The sequence below is a fragment of the Acinonyx jubatus genome, chromosome A3, assembly GCF_027475565.1.
Source record: "Acinonyx jubatus isolate Ajub_Pintada_27869175 chromosome A3, VMU_Ajub_asm_v1.0, whole genome shotgun sequence".
NCBI lineage: Eukaryota > Metazoa > Chordata > Mammalia > Carnivora > Felidae > Acinonyx > Acinonyx jubatus.
The window spans coordinates 114,754,384-114,769,510 of record NC_069388.1 but is presented as its reverse complement, the minus strand read 5'-3'; the positions used below and the strand labels follow the sequence as shown (position 1 = coordinate 114,769,510).

The window sequence follows — 15,127 nt, the reverse complement described above, 5'->3', positions numbered from 1 at the left end:
CCTACTGACGCTCTCCCCTGCTCTCCCCTTTGCGCAGATGGAAACCCGCGCTGCGCCGCAGCTGGAGCGGGGCCCCCACCACGGGCGGCGTGGAAGGGAGCGTGAAGCTGCACGAGGGCTCCCAGGTCCTCCTCACAAGCTCCAATGAGATGGGGACCGTTAGGTACGTGGGCCCCACGGACTTTGCATCAGGGATCTGGCTGGGACTGGAGCTTCGAAGCGCCAAGGGGAAGAATGACGGAGCGGTGGGAGACAAGCGCTATTTCACCTGTAAGCCGAACCACGGAGTCTTAGTTAGGCCGAGCAGAGTAACCTATCGGGGAATAAACGGGTCAAAGCTTGTGGATGAGAGCTGTTGAAGTATTAAATACTAAATACTAATACTGCTGAAGTATTAAATGAGCTCACGTACGTACATAGGATAAAGAGTCCACAGCAAATGGTTCAGTTATCTAGCCATTGTTCTAGATTTGGAAGTAGAGCTATCTTCCTAGGAACCATTCTAACAATTCGGAGAGACCCCTTTAAAAAGCTGTCTGAGCCGTGGGCATCACGATTCATTTAAAACAAGTTCAAAATAAGCATTTTTAGAAGCTTTTGAAACTTTAGACCCAAGGACATTCTGAGACTTCAGGAAAAAATGGGTGCCGTTAGGTAACCGACTGACGGTGTTTACTCTTTGGCTTTTGCACATAATCCCGGATTTTCCATATGCCATAGTTGTGAGGGTTTTCACAGGCTTTGGTTAACATTTGACATTCACCTGGCCTTTCTCTGTCAAGTGTTTTTGGAGATTTTCTTTCCGTACTAAGAAGGACAATGAGAGAATAGTAGCTCTGTGATTAGTGTAGTTTTCCTATTTTTTGTTGAACTGATTTGCCCTTCCAGGAAGGCCACATCCAGAGATCTGCTAGAGCCCTGGAGGTGGTGGGCCTCCCAGCCTTTGCCAGATACAGAGATCTTCTTTCCTCACCCAGGGTCTCTAACCAGCTGATGAACAGGGGGTCTCCTTTCCTACCTTTCCTCTATACAAAGCGTGTAATCACAGATTTTTCTTATGTATTGGCAACTGCCTCATCTGGATGAACTACAAAAAACCCATCATTAGATCTATGAATTCAAGTCGCAATTGGAATTTTTTGCACATACTTGTCTAATTCCTTATTGGACATGTCTATAATAAAACACACGAAGCACTTTTAAAACGTAATGCACTTTCATCTTTGTGGAGAATTTGCCATTATTCTTTCCCGGGATATGAGAAACATTTAGAAAAAATTATATTTAAGAGAAGAGAGTAAATTAAGATGTGTTATGAAGCATATAATAGTTATTCATTTAAATGTTTATGATTTCTTGATGTTTTTTGGTTCTGTTCATAAAACTTGTGTTTGCTATCACTGCTGTTTTTATATTTTCAGTCATTGCAGAATTCAGCCTATTACAAAACTACAGCCCTGTATCAGGTTTTTGTATTTCTTTTTGAGCACATGTTAACAAACTAGCCTTCAAAATAGAGTGATATAATGGAAAACGTTTGTGTCGTGGATATGTATTGACGTTTATGTCCTATGTGTATAAAGACTTATCTTTTATTGTAGATATTTAGACTTTAAACTACACAGAAATATTGGAACAGTTTATAAGATTAAAAGTATTCTTTAGAATGGAACTCGCTTTGTGCTTAGAAATAATATGTTGAACTATTTTGCAATATACTATTTAAAAGCTAAATTCTGTTGCTTTGCTGCCTTTTTAAAAGTGTGGTATTTCAAATATTGCCAGAGCTATTTTCCTGATATACATTTGCAAAGTATGGCTGCTTTATAATCAAGGAATATTTTTATTGATTAAAGAAAATGCCTGTATTGCAATTCAGAAGTAAACTTATTTTATTATACAGCTTATTTCTTTAAAACTCTATTTATACCTTAATATGAAAATCATGACTACTCTGAACTTGCGTGTCCATAATTCTTCCTGTTAAATATGAAACACCCTAAGTTAGAAACAGTAATGCCAACACTAAGGTCAGGGAAACGGTTGTTCTCATATTTAGATTAGGATTATTAAATCCATATACTGTGTATGTTTACATATACTATACATACAGATTAGGTGTTTTCATTTGTGTTTTGCTGATTAACTGTCATTCACAGTTCACTTCTTGAGCATTAATAAAAAGGGAAGCTGTTTTGGTTTTGGAATGTTATCTTGTCATTTACCCGACCCGCACAGCCCCTTCTCTTGGTGATTCAGAGCACACGGGTTCATCCTTCGCTTGTTTTCGTACCACTGTGACTTGGATTTGTCCCATCCTTCTAGTGTCTTCAAAAGTATCATGCTTTTGGGGCACCTGGGTGGCTCAGGCACTTGAGCATGTGACTTCCGTTCAGGTCATGATCTCATGGCTTGTGGGTTCTAGCCTGCGTCGGGCCCTGTGCAGACAGCTCACAGCCTGGAGCCTGCTTCCATTCTGTGTCTCCCTCTCTCTCCGCCCCTCTCCCGCTCACACTCTGTCTCTGTCTCTCTCTCTCAAAATAAACACAATAAAAAAAATTTTTTTTTAAAGTATCATGCTTTCTACTAAGCAAGTAAAGTTGTGTTTTTATCCACCCTCCTGCTGTATCGTTTTGAAGGACAGAGAGCCATTTAAAAGAAGAAAGGGGTTTCTACAGTTTTCTAAAATTGCTTAACTTTCTTTTGTACTGGTGGGATTTCATTTGTTTATTTAGGGTAGGATAGAATATTTTGAACTTAGATTTAAAAAACATATAAATAATTACCTACATTCTTCTAAAAAACTTTATTTTTCATTTTAGGGTAATTTGGTGGGAATAGTTTTTAAGTGCTTAAAAGTGTTCGGATGCAGACGTTTGCGGACTCTGAACTTGGAGACGTGGCAGTCTTGTTCTGAGTGCCTTGTGCCCTCCTCTCCAAAACTGCATATGCCCCTCTTGTGTTTTATTTTTCTCCTCAGCATTTGCCATCCTTGGTCATACTCAACTTTCTGCTTAGCATTATTTCTCTCTTCCCTGACTAGATGGAGGGGTGGATTTTGACTGGTTCATTGCTCTATCCCTGACACCTGGAGTAATGCTTGGCGCCTAGTGGATGCTCAGTGAATGCTTGTTGAATGAACAGAGGCAATGAAGGCCATCGACGGTTCAAAGTGGAGATGTTATCTAGCTGACTTCAGACAGGTGGCCTCGAGAGACCCGGCCGTGGAACAGGTAATTGTGCTGGGGAAGGAAGGAAAGAGGACAAGAAAGGTTAGAGTCACGGTAGTCCAACTTTCCCCCACAACAGTGACCTGCAGAAGATAGGAAGATGGCAGGTGCTGGGTAGGAGAAGGGGAGGGCACAGCAACAGGGTCCCCTGAGGCACCAGCCTGTGTGTTTTCCCTGGGGCGGGGAGGGGCTTTGAATTTCTAGTTTGATAGGATGGCAAGTCAGAGGATGGAGTAGCATGTATGGTGTGATGCCGAGTGTGCCCGACGTTGGTCTGTGGTGCCAAACGTTTTTACTCCAGGGTTTCGTTTCGGACCATTTAGAATACGTGATAGTATCATTTAGGCCGCGCTGACCTATGGCTAGAGACCCAATGTATTAAGAATCCTTCTTAATTGAGAAATAGATCTAATAATTGTAACTACTCACTTGACAATTTTTATCTAAATGATTGACTCAGAGACATAATAGGTATCACCACATTGCAAGCCAGGGGGGGAATTTTTTTATTTTTCTTCATGCCCTTTTTTTTCCACTATACTTATAATACAAATACAGTAGTTAATACAAAACTCACATCATCACATATATTTTTAGTAATTAATAATCTCCCTTGCTACATAGGCCCTTATTTCCAGTGTCACACATAAAGCCGCTTGAACATTCGACGGACTTTCCTAATGACGCTTGTGTGTAGGCTGAACGAGTTAAATCGGACACGTTAAGATTTTGTGATAAGCAGAACACGATGCTTTTGCATAGGCAAAAAGAATTTCCTCTACCAAAATTTTTGCTAATGCTCCTTTTCGCAGGAGGGGAAAAGAATTGGGGTTGATGGGCACATGTTACCCATGAGACTGTATTTTCATTGTGCTTGGTAGAAATGAAGCTGATTTTCTGCCTACGGCCTCTCCCTCGAGGAGAACACCAAGAGGTGTGGGAACCTTTTCTCCTCTTGTTCCTTTGGAATGTCTCAAGTGGGTGGAATCTTCATGCTGAAGCAGCAGCAAGCTTCAACATTTTCATCACATACTCTACGGTTCAGACAGGGCAGTGGGGTGCTCGCAGTGGTGCTGAGGGGGGCAGGAAGTTCTGAATTAGGTTAGTAAAAAATTAGGCGCTAGCTTAAAATGTTCCTAAAGACCACTAGTGTCATTTAAAAAGTGCTCACGAATCTGGCTTAAATTCAGCTTTAAAATCCTAAATGAACAGACCGGTGTGCTGCTTCTGTAGATATTGAGGGTATTGACCCACATGCACAGCTCTGGAGGAGTTTGGTCTCAGGGTTGGCTATTTTGTCAGAGTCGTTTGAATTGGATAGGTGAAGTTAAATGGTCTCAGAAATCTACTTGGACTGCACTGGATTTGAATTTTACTCATTTCTGGAGCGTAGGGGGTGTCAGTACCCAGATGCTGTGTCCTCATTGGCCCGAGCCAATCTCCTAGAGCTTAAGTTCTTTGAACTCCAGCCCAACAGAACTGAGGCAGGCTTTCCTCGAACTAGACTTACCTTCTTCAGGACTGAACTAATTACTCTTCACATAACAAACCAGACTGGCAGAGAAATGAATCATGTTAAAATGATACACACAGCTTCAAGCATTCTTTTTATTCTTGTTTAATATGACTTCTGAGATTCAGCTTAAATCTCAGTACGCAGGGCTACTGACATTGGCTGCCCCTGACAGTTCTCGTTATGAAGGAGAGGTGTTACTCTCCAATATCTTTGGAAAAAAATATCCTAAGATGGATTTTAAAATGAATCCTAATAGCCACAAAAAGTCCCATATTGATGGCAGGGAAAGTGAATTTTGCATTACAGATAACAGAGAAAAGTGAAAAACGCCAGCCCCCTTTACTGACCCTGCTAGTGAAAGTGAATTTCTAATAAGAATTCCAATAGATTATCAGTTCGAAGGATTGTGATTTTCTCAAATCCTCCTGCCCCTTTCTTGAAGGGAATGGAGTTTAGGGAATAAAGAAATCGCCTGGAGTTTCGGGAGGCCTCACTTCACACTGCCCGGTGTGTGACCAGGGAGAGTCCAGTGTGATACTGTGCACTAGGCCCCTGTCTTGCATGAAACTTGACCAGCTGCTTATTGGTGCATATGCGTGCAAAAAGAATCTGCCTTTAACATTATTCTATTTCTTCTGAGAGCTGTGAGATACTGTACAAATATTTGAAATAATGCAAAAGTGTTAATTTTTTTTTCTCTCAAGGAGTAGAGGTACTAAGATGTAGAAAATTTGCCTGCAGTCTTCACAATTTCATCTTTTGGTGGGACATTTGAACTGGCTCTCTTTGGAGATTCCCTATTTCTAGACGCACTATGAAGACATATTATCTGCAACAAGTTTCAAAGACTTGCTATCCAGGAACAGTAGGTGTGTCTATAAACCTGAGAAGAGGGATTCTGTCCAATCCTCTGTAATTGGGAGAGCGAACTCCCGTTATCCTTGTTTAGGACCGCCTGACTCCACAGACACCTCCTGGTCCCAAACTTGCGGCTTATTCTGGGCTTTGTTCTGTGGCTCTGGGAGTGGAGAGCGGGAGGTGCAAATTGGCAGTGGACAGGAAGTGCATCAGACCTATCGTGAAATATCGGGTGTGGCAAAAGAGAACCTTCCAAAGGTAAGTTTTATGATTTTACTTTGCCAATAAGTCTGCACTTGTAACAGACATTAAGGGAAGTGAGTGGTATGGTGCCGAAGGCGTGAAGGTTGTTTTTTTTTTTTTTCAACGTTTTTATTTATTTTTGGGATAGAGAGAGACAGAGCATGAACGGGGGAGGGGCAGAGAGAGAGGGAGACACAGAATCGGAAACAGGCTCCAGGCTCTGAGCCATCAGCCCAGAGCCCGACGCGGGGCTCGAACTCACGAACCGCGAGATCGTGACCTGGCTGAAGTCGGACGCTTAACCGACTGCGCCACCCAGGCGCCCCTGAAGGTTGTTAAATGGACGTGATTCTCATAGTCCTGCTGCTTTCTTTCAGGAAACCACCCGATTAACTTTCTTCGCTAATTTTATGGTTTGCTAAAGAGATCTTTGAATAGAAAGAATAAACAGAACTGAGACTATAAACTTCTTTCTGGTCCGCTTCTGTATAAAGACTAAATGTAATTTGGCTTACTGGGATGACACACTGAATTAATTGGCTTTGGCTCCCAATGCATTAGGGGTCAAGGTGTCAAGGTTAATGAAAGGCACACACGTGTGCCCACGCACCACTCCTTTCCTGTGGGTTTGGGGCCGGGTGTTGGGATTTGCCTCACACAGAGGTGAAGTCTCATATTGTTAAGTGAGAAAGTGAGGGTTCACCTAACTTGCTTGAGTCACAGGGGTTGGTAACTGCACCCGGGGCTCTTAGCTGCTGCCCAGTCTGCCTGCCATCTCTCAAAGAGGTGCTGAGAGCTAAACCAGCCAAAATATTATAATCATCTGAAGTTTTGTCAATCTGCTATTCACCTATATTGGCAGATATTAAAATGTAAACATTCTAGACTCTAGCAACATGCACTAGTTGCTGAAGCTTAGTGGGAGTTCGTTCAATACGATTGTCTTTCAACTAATACCAGCTGATGTGCCTCTGAGCGAGCACTGGAGTGATGGCAGGACAAATAATTGTAATTGCTTTCAAGGAGGCAGTAGCCTTGGTAGATAGATGGAGTAAGGGAGATAGCTAGAGCGTGGGCAACAGAGGCAGCTGAGAAGTGGACTTTGGGCCAGCACTACAGACTCTGGTGTTCGCGGTCGTTCTGAGGTTAGCCCGGTAGCGCATCTTTACCTGAAGGGTAACACTTGTTTTACGTTTACTGAACACTGAAGAGCGGGGAAGTCCTTGCTTCGGTTGTGTGGACATAGTTCGTGTTCCTTCCTGCCCCCCACCCCCATTGTAGGTAATGGTCTGTTCTTACACTGAACTTTTCCAATGTTTCAAAATTAAGTTAGAGCTAAAAATAGCTTTGTGCTTGGGTAGCGCATTAAAAGTGAAATACACCTACTCAGGATACCAAAGGAAAACAGAATCTTAATAGAAGCCTTACTGTTTGTTCTCAATAATTCTCTTTTATTTTAGGGCATCCTATGGAGGATTACGGGAATGCTGGGTTTTGTTTTGCATGTTCGCACAACATGGGCAACCATCTGCTGCGATGAACTTAGCAAAGTCAAATTGTATGTTCTTTGGGGACCCATTTAAAGAGTCATTAGCTAAAGACAGATTGATAACACACTTCATACAGTTTTATGAGTCTTGTCATGGGGAGTCTGTTATCAAGGGTAGTCTGAATTTATATGCATCTTGTTTTTAGGTCCACAAAGCTCATGTGAATGTTATCTTGCTGTTATTGGAGAGAATCTATTAAAGTAGGCTGATCACTCGAATTTCTTAGTAAAGTCAAGTAAAGTTAATTTGCAGTTACAATCTCTTATAGCTCTAGAGCTTGCCAAGTATTACATGAAGCAGCCAGAAAATTTTTAAAAAATTGCTCAAACTGATGAAGTATCTTCCTTTTTGTGGTGCTTATTTTTAACATTTAAGCCAAGTTTTAAGTGTGATAGAGTCTTCTTATTCTTTTGAGCTGAAAAGGACTGGGTTCTAGCAGGTTCTTGCTACTGTTACTAAACAAGTGGCAGATGAAACCAAACCTGGTACAAACAGGAGAACCAGGAGGCCCAGAGGGGTGGGTACAAGGGCAGGGACATAGAGGCACATTGTGACTTTGGAAATTCTCCCCACACCCAGTCCAGATCACTTGGGAATTGAGGAGGCATCTGAGCCAGTGCTTGTGCTTGTATACACTTCGTAATCTCCATGAGGGGCAGTGAGGAAGGGAAACCATTCTCCCCATTGCACACGGAGGTGCTGAGGTCCAGGCAGATCCGATACCCCAAGGGGAGCCGGGACCCGCACCCTAACTGGTGGGAGAGAATCCAGTCTCCTGACTACTACGTAGATCATACTCTTTAAGAAAAAGTAAGTTTATTCCCGCTCTTTTGATTTGCTATGATTTTGAGGTGCCACATATTAAACTGGTCGTTCTCTTACAGATTGCCAGTTTCCCAGTGGTACGGTTGTGAACTTGTGGTGAGCTTCCTTACAGATACGGAATATAAATAAGTTATTCTAGCTTATGGTTTAACTAACATGGCTTCTCTAAACTGTCATTGTGTCTGTTCGTGCTCTAGGTCGGACTCTTCTATCATAGTGAATAAACAAGAGCATCTCTGGCATCTGTATGAATGGCCGTGGCCTTATGGCCGGGGCAGTACTGAGTGGACAGTAGTTGGGATTAATTTTGTGGTGATACCTAGGGCTTACAGTGAGTTAAATGAAACATCTTGAGGTCATATCTCAGTGTGGAGGTGTTTATTTACTTATCCACGTATACAGGCTTTTAAGACTTGACTATCATTTACATGAAAATTGATACCAATGAAGACAATTAGAATCAGCAAATCAAACTCAGTGGTAGTAAGGCACAACCTGAAAATGTAATGGATTTATAGTTTTTAAGAAGAGACAGGGATACAGTTTCCGCCCCCCTCCCCTCCCCCCCACCATTAATGACAATAAAGAGTTGGCTGTTTAGCCATGTAGCATGCTCCCTGTTTAACTGGTTACTGGTGTTACAGATCTAAAATGAAATCGTTCTTCTCAGTTCTTGTCAGCTCCCCTGTCATTATCCTTTAGGAGACTGCGTCTCAAAGTATCACTCTTGGGCCCCTTTAGGTGGTTTATGAGTTAGATTAATGTTTACATAATTGGACTGTTTACTTTTGTACCTGGCATGAGCCAGAACTGTACTGATTATTTTTGGCAGTTAAGATAAAGAAAAAGTGCTGTTGAGGGTATCAGATGTGCAGAACCACTGACTAGGGCAAGGCATCTGCCATAGAAAGAATGGACACTTGTCCAGCATTGGCCTAGAACAGAATGGCTTTCCCACATCCAAAGTGATACTTGTGATGTAGGCGAAAGTGGGGCGGTGGGGGAAAAGGTGGATATGTACATATAGTCCTTTTGCTCGGGAATGCTCAGAGCCTAGCAAGGAATGGAAAATGCTCTCCTCCCGAAGCAATGCTTTGGCACAGCTACCACCAGGAAAGAAGCTGAGCAAAGGGCTGGAGGAGCAGCAGAAAGAAAGAACGACGTGAAAATTCACTGGTAAAGCCTTGTTGCGTAGGTGTGTGTGTGTCAAATTCAACTGGTCCCCAGTTCGTTTTCGTGGAAATAAACGTAATGTGTGAAAAACAAGTTCAGAGCCCCCACGACAACATGCCAGTGTCAGTCTCTGCACGCCACTGCCCTGTAGCCCCTCTCCTCTCTGCCCCCCAGAAGAAGAATTCTGTGTTTCGGTCTGCATTTGGTAGCTAGACAAACGATGCTATGTATGTTTGAGCAGATGTGTGTCCCCTCGTCCACTGGGATCACATGATGCAGGGGGATGAACGTAGGTGAACACTGGAAGGAAGGACACTGCACCCCTCCTCAGGACCACTGACGGCCTGTTACTCCAGTGACCCGCCTGTCACCTGCAGGTGGACACGTCAGCGTGGTAACTTTCATGATGGAAACTGTTGGAAGGTTTTGGCTGGGGAGGTATTGATACCTAGGCCTGTGAAGGGATGGGTTTCTATGCTTCAATGTATCACTGCTGCTTAAGATTTTTGCTTTTAAATGATCAGAGTTTATTTTAATTAGTGGAAAGTTTTAAATTAAGTAAGTGATAATGCAAATCTTGAGTTTTCAATCCAGTAGGAATCCTCACACTCAGTTTTCCCCTTTTTAGTAGGAGGGTTTTCTTAAGGCATGAGGTATATTAGCAGGATGTTTGAATCTCTGGATCTGTACGTACGGTGTTTTGTATCATATTCAAAGTACGCTGAATATCTGCTTTTCATTCGCACGAGTGTATTCACATTTTCTTTATGGTACCGTAACTATTCATGTTTTTACAATCATCGTTGAATCAGCGCAATCGAAAGCATCCGGACATCATCTAAAGGGACATTTCAGTTAGTTGTCTCTGATTTTTCCTTGCCCGGTAAAGAATGAATGTCTTTCCCCGTGCCAGCCCATTACAAGCACCTCCTTTATTTCTGTTCCCTCCCCCCTCTTCAAGTGGTCCCGGTCCACATCAGCAAGGTAAGGAGCCACCCATGACTCCAACTATGAGACACATAAGCAGCGAATTCTGACTGCACAGAGGCAGAGCACACACAGTTTGAGAGAAGCAGGAGGCAGCATACATCAAACGCCCCCAAGTCGGGGCCTTGTGTTTCTCGCTTGTCTTTATGATATTTTTCTTCTTTTGAAAGAATGAGATGAACCCATGCTCGAAACCTTTTCCTAAAGCATTTTGAAAATACAGCTGTTTCTGTGGCACTTCAAAACAAGTTGGCACAAAATGAAAAGCGACGTTTGGTCTCTGGTTGTGGGGGAGCCATTTCCTGTCCCTCCTCCACGGGCTCAGGGTTCCCAAGGAAGATAAATGAGTGCCAGTGGGCTCAGGGCCCAGGCTGGTTTTTCAGAATGGTGTCCTCGTAATGACTGGTTCCAGGGGCAGTGGTGGCCTCTAAAGGTAAGCCCTGTTGCTGGTAGCCATAGTTGACATTTCCACACGGGAAGTGACGTAGCCTGAACAGAGGCACTTCCTTCATGTTGGCAGTCAGCGAGGATGGTTCTAGGAGCAGAGAGGCGCCCGGAAGTCTGCCAGTTGCAACGTTCGGTGGGACGGTACAGCTTCCCTCACGTCCCAGGTTTCCTCTCTCATGGTGCTCCTTCTTTGCCGGATTGTTCTTTTTGGTGGGTTTCTCTGTAAACCATGAGCCATAAGTTGGGTTCCATAGGCTGGTGGGTTTGTTTCTGGATCCCTGGACTTTGTGTAGCTCTGATGGCGGGTTGGACTGAGAGAACGCCATGTTAACGTGTCCCCCTTCCACGGCGGGCCCTCTGGTGACGCGAACAGAGAGCTCCGCGGCCGTGGGTTTCTTGGAGGCTTTGCCGGAGGAAGTGGAAGGCAGAGGGGGCGGGGCAGCTGGATCCTGCCCTTCCTCCCGTTTAGCTTGTGGAGGGGAGACTAGGAGAGGAGGAATACCCTCCGGGTCTTGGGGCCTCATGGGCACCTTTTCTTCCTCCTCCACGAGTGGGCCATACTCTATGGGCAAAGCGGTGTTGATCACGTCTGGGTCCTACAGGTGGGAGAAACAAACCGATTAAGATGCTGAATCGCAGAATTGTTGGATCTGGAAGATCCCTTAGCGATGGTCTCGTCCAAACTTACTTCACAGATGATGAAACCATTCAGCGTTTATTGGGAATATATTAGTTCATAGGCACCGGGGAATAGGAAGTGAACGGGAATCATCCTCATCCTTGAAGAGCTCGCAGAGGAAACCCTAGTATAGAAGTGTCAGGTGCTGGGAAGCAGCCAACTGCCCGGGGCAGGGGAGGCGACCAGGACAGGCTATGCAGGCTATGCCCACCACCTTGGGCAAATCTTGCAGATTCACGGGTTAAAAAATATATAAATCAGTTTAAAAAATTACTCCAGCGTATTCCCAATAAAATCCTTCAACTACAAAAGTCTGTGTGTTTGACTTCGTGTGTGTGTGCGCGCACATGTGTACGCACACGCGTGTATGCACGCAGGACAAGAGGGAGGGGAAGGGAGGAGAGGAGACACAAATGCTGTGCTGGCTTACAAGATTTCTCTCTTCTCGGCTGGGGCACCTGGATAGCTCAGTCGGTTAAGCACCCCACTTCGGTTTGGGTCATGGTCTTGTGGTTTGTGAGTTCGGGCCCCATGTTGGGCTCTGTGCTGACAGATCAGAGCCTGGAGCCTGCTTCGGATTCTGTGTCTCCCTCTCTCTCTGCCCTTCCCCCTCTCATGTTCTTTCTCTCTCTCTCAAAAATAAACATTAAAAAAAAAAGATTTCTCTCTTCTTGGGGCACCTGGGTAGCTCACTCGGTTAAGCGTCCAACTTCAGCTCAAGTCATGATTTTGCTGTCCATGAGTTTGGGCCCCACATCGGGCTCTGTGCTGACAGCTCAGAGCCTGGAGCTTGCTTTGGATTCTGTGTCTTCCTCTCTGCCCCTCCCCCACTCACTATCTCTCTTCCTTAAAAATAAAAACATTAAAAAAAAAAGATCTCTTTTCTTCCTAGCTACCTTCCATTTTCATATGTGGCTGGGCTACACTTGATGATAACTTTTCCCCTGTTACATCTTCGTGTGTGCAGATTACACAGTGGTTCTTTATCTGGCCTGGATACGCTCAGCCTCTTTGTGAAACCCACGAAATGCGGCAGTGCTGTGAGGAAAACCACTTACAAACCCGACTTTGTGCTAGATCATTTTTATAGCAGTGGATTGTAATATAGAAAGGCAGAAGCAGTTGCCAGAGATTGGAAGAAAATTTGTGGAAGGAAGCTTAAACTTGGGGGAATTTAATTCTTTAATATTTTATGCAAATTGGGAAAGCCATTGCTTCAGTTTTGCAGAAGAGCACATTGGTCCAGGATTTGTCAACAAGGAGTGTGAGAATAAAAATAACTACATCCTGGTTCTCTTATTCTTTAGTTCTTTCCCTGTTAATTATTAATCTCTATGGGGGGAGTCATTCAAAATATACTTGTACAGAATTACCTGCTTTTAAGAGGGAGGTTATATACTTTGGAGAAAAATTACTCCGAAGTGTGTGTGTGTGTGTGTGTGTGTCTACACACACACACACACACATTCAAGTGGGTATATTCCATTAGTATAACAACCTAAAATGCCATTCACAGAACACCAAGTTTTCTGAAAGAACCCCAAATAACTTGATATCTAGATAAATGCCAGTGCCCTCACTTTTTTTTTTATGTTTTTATGTTATTTTTGAGAGAGACAGAGTGAGAGTGGGGGAGGGGCACAGAGAGACAGAGACAGAATCCGAAGCAGATTCCAGGCTCCAGGCTCTGCGTTGTCAACGCAGAGCCCGATGTGGGGCTTGGACTCACGAACCGTGAGATCATGACCTGAGCTGAAGTCTGTCGCCCAACCGACTGAGCCACCCAGTTGCCCCAGTGCCTTCACTTTTGAACGGAAGATGCTGGAAGGGTGAGACTCTGGTGCTGGGAATGAAGGATGTGGCTTGAACATGTATGTGTCTCCTGTCACAACTAAGGTGATTTAGAGAGGTCGTGGCTCATTGACTTCTGAAATACTCTCGAGAGTCAGATATCCTGGCAGAATGAGAGCCGAGAGAGGGAAAGATGTGTGGAGAGGCGACACTGCCACAGGGAGGGAGCATCCCTGAAGGGTCAGCTGGTGGTACAGGCGGAGGGACTCCGGGGGGGGGGGACAGGGGGGCACCATGCAGCTGATGATGCAGGTGGAGGGGCTCCACCTCCACTGACACGTGGGGAAGGGGGTGAGACTGGGTGTAGATGTCCAGGCAGGGGGGGAAATGAATTCTTAGCTTCTCCTCTCCTGAGGTAGGAGGCATAGTCTGCTAGAATGGGGTAGAAAAGGGAGAATTTAGAGTCCTTTTTGAAGGAAATAAGGACCAGCAGTACTGCTAGGAAGCTGTGTGGCTTGGAGAAACCTCTCCAAACCTCACCTCATCTGGAAAGTGGGGATATTTTGTGTACCTGACTGAGGATACAATGGAATACATGGAAAGCGATTTGCATATTACAGATGCTGTACTAACGCCTTTGATGATGTTAAAATTTCTCCGAATCACCTTGTTCCTCCCTTGAATCCCTGTGCTATAGGTCATTGGGCACAGGATTTAACAATTATATAGTGGCAGTGGTTTCACATTAGCATTTCTCTAGCCACACCATAAACTGTTTGAGAGCAGGTGTTTCCCATACGTCTCTGAAGCTCCAGTTTTGTCTACAAAACCATTAGTTACCCAGTAGGGTTTTAGTCAGCACTGTGAGACCTGATTCCCTAATATTATTGAGTGTCTGAAACTGCGTCATGTGTTGGTGAAGGAAGAGGCGGTAACTAGCATTTATTTCCAAACCGGGCAAACTGAGGCACTCGTCATTTTACTGCAGAGATAAACAACCATTCTAGTGATTGCAACTCCCTATTTCCTGGCTGGTTTAACTTTCATTTCACATTTTGGTATTTGCCATCTTTTCCATATAAATGCTGGTCAAAGGGAAAAGAGTTTATACCTGGGTGCAGTATTCAATCCTCTCCAAAATTATGGCAAAGTTGGGCCTATCTTCAGGCTGATGTTGCCAGCACTGGGTCATTATCCGGTATCTAAAAGAAGAGTAAGCACACTCATTAAAACCGGGAGAAACAAGGGTGAAAAATAGTTTCCCCAGCACTTTCCCAGGGGGACCAGAGGTGGCACTGTCTTGGAGAGTGAAAACTCGTCTATGTCCCATGTGGCTGGCATATGCCGCCCTCTGCCGCTGGGCCAAGGAATCGCGCCCAGGTGTAAGGCTATTAGAACACCAAAGCTCATTAACAGACGTCCTGGAGTTGACATGAAATATGGCTCCTCTCATTCCATTTCTGAACTAAAGTCACCTCTGGGGAAGAATATTCTAATTATATTTCCCATCTGCCTTGCTTGTGGGAAGGAGGTGAGGGATGCCCGACAAGACAGCAGAAAGTGCAGGGATTGGAAATCTTTAAAGGTGACTTGAAACAGATGGCATAGGGCAGCCGGGGTGGAGTCTGGGACACAGATTCCTAAGAGGTGTGGGGGAGCCTGGTGAGTCCACAGCCTCCAGTCAGACAGTAGATAACTTTCAAGTCATGACATTACTGCTTCCGAGGGGCTGGAGGACTAACCCTCCTCACGCAAGTCACAGACACACTCCTATCCTGGGGCATATTAAATGAGGTCAGCCATCTGCCCCTTCATCTTAAAAAAGCAT

General features: G+C 44.4%; 2 protein-coding genes across 8 annotated transcripts in view; one reads left to right on the top strand and one right to left on the bottom strand.

The window, feature by feature from the left end:
- The window catches only part of CLIP4 (CAP-Gly domain containing linker protein family member 4), an 80,830-nt gene extending 78,628 nt beyond the window's left edge, over positions 1-2,202 (top strand). For all 6 annotated transcript variants that reach the window (XM_053201062.1, XM_015064197.3, XM_053201063.1 and 3 more), the window contains one exon: positions 38-2,202. In XM_053201062.1, coding sequence (XP_053057037.1) covers positions 38-359 — 322 coding nt within the window. In that variant the 3' untranslated portion in view covers positions 360-2,202. The remainder of the gene's footprint in view (positions 1-37) is intronic.
- A 6,189-nt stretch (positions 2,203-8,391) lies between these two features.
- Positions 8,392-15,127, bottom strand: part of ALK (ALK receptor tyrosine kinase) — a 671,492-nt gene continuing 664,756 nt past the window's right edge. Inside the window, exons 28-29 of one of the 2 annotated variants that reach the window (XM_027033475.2) lie at positions 14,411-14,501; positions 8,392-11,425 (exon numbers count right to left, since the gene is read on the bottom strand). In XM_027033475.2, the coding sequence (XP_026889276.1) occupies positions 10,742-11,425; positions 14,411-14,501 (775 nt within the window). In that variant the 3' untranslated portion in view covers positions 8,392-10,741. The remainder of the gene's footprint in view (positions 11,426-14,410; positions 14,502-15,127) is intronic. The other variant, XM_027033477.2, reaches the window with a different exon arrangement.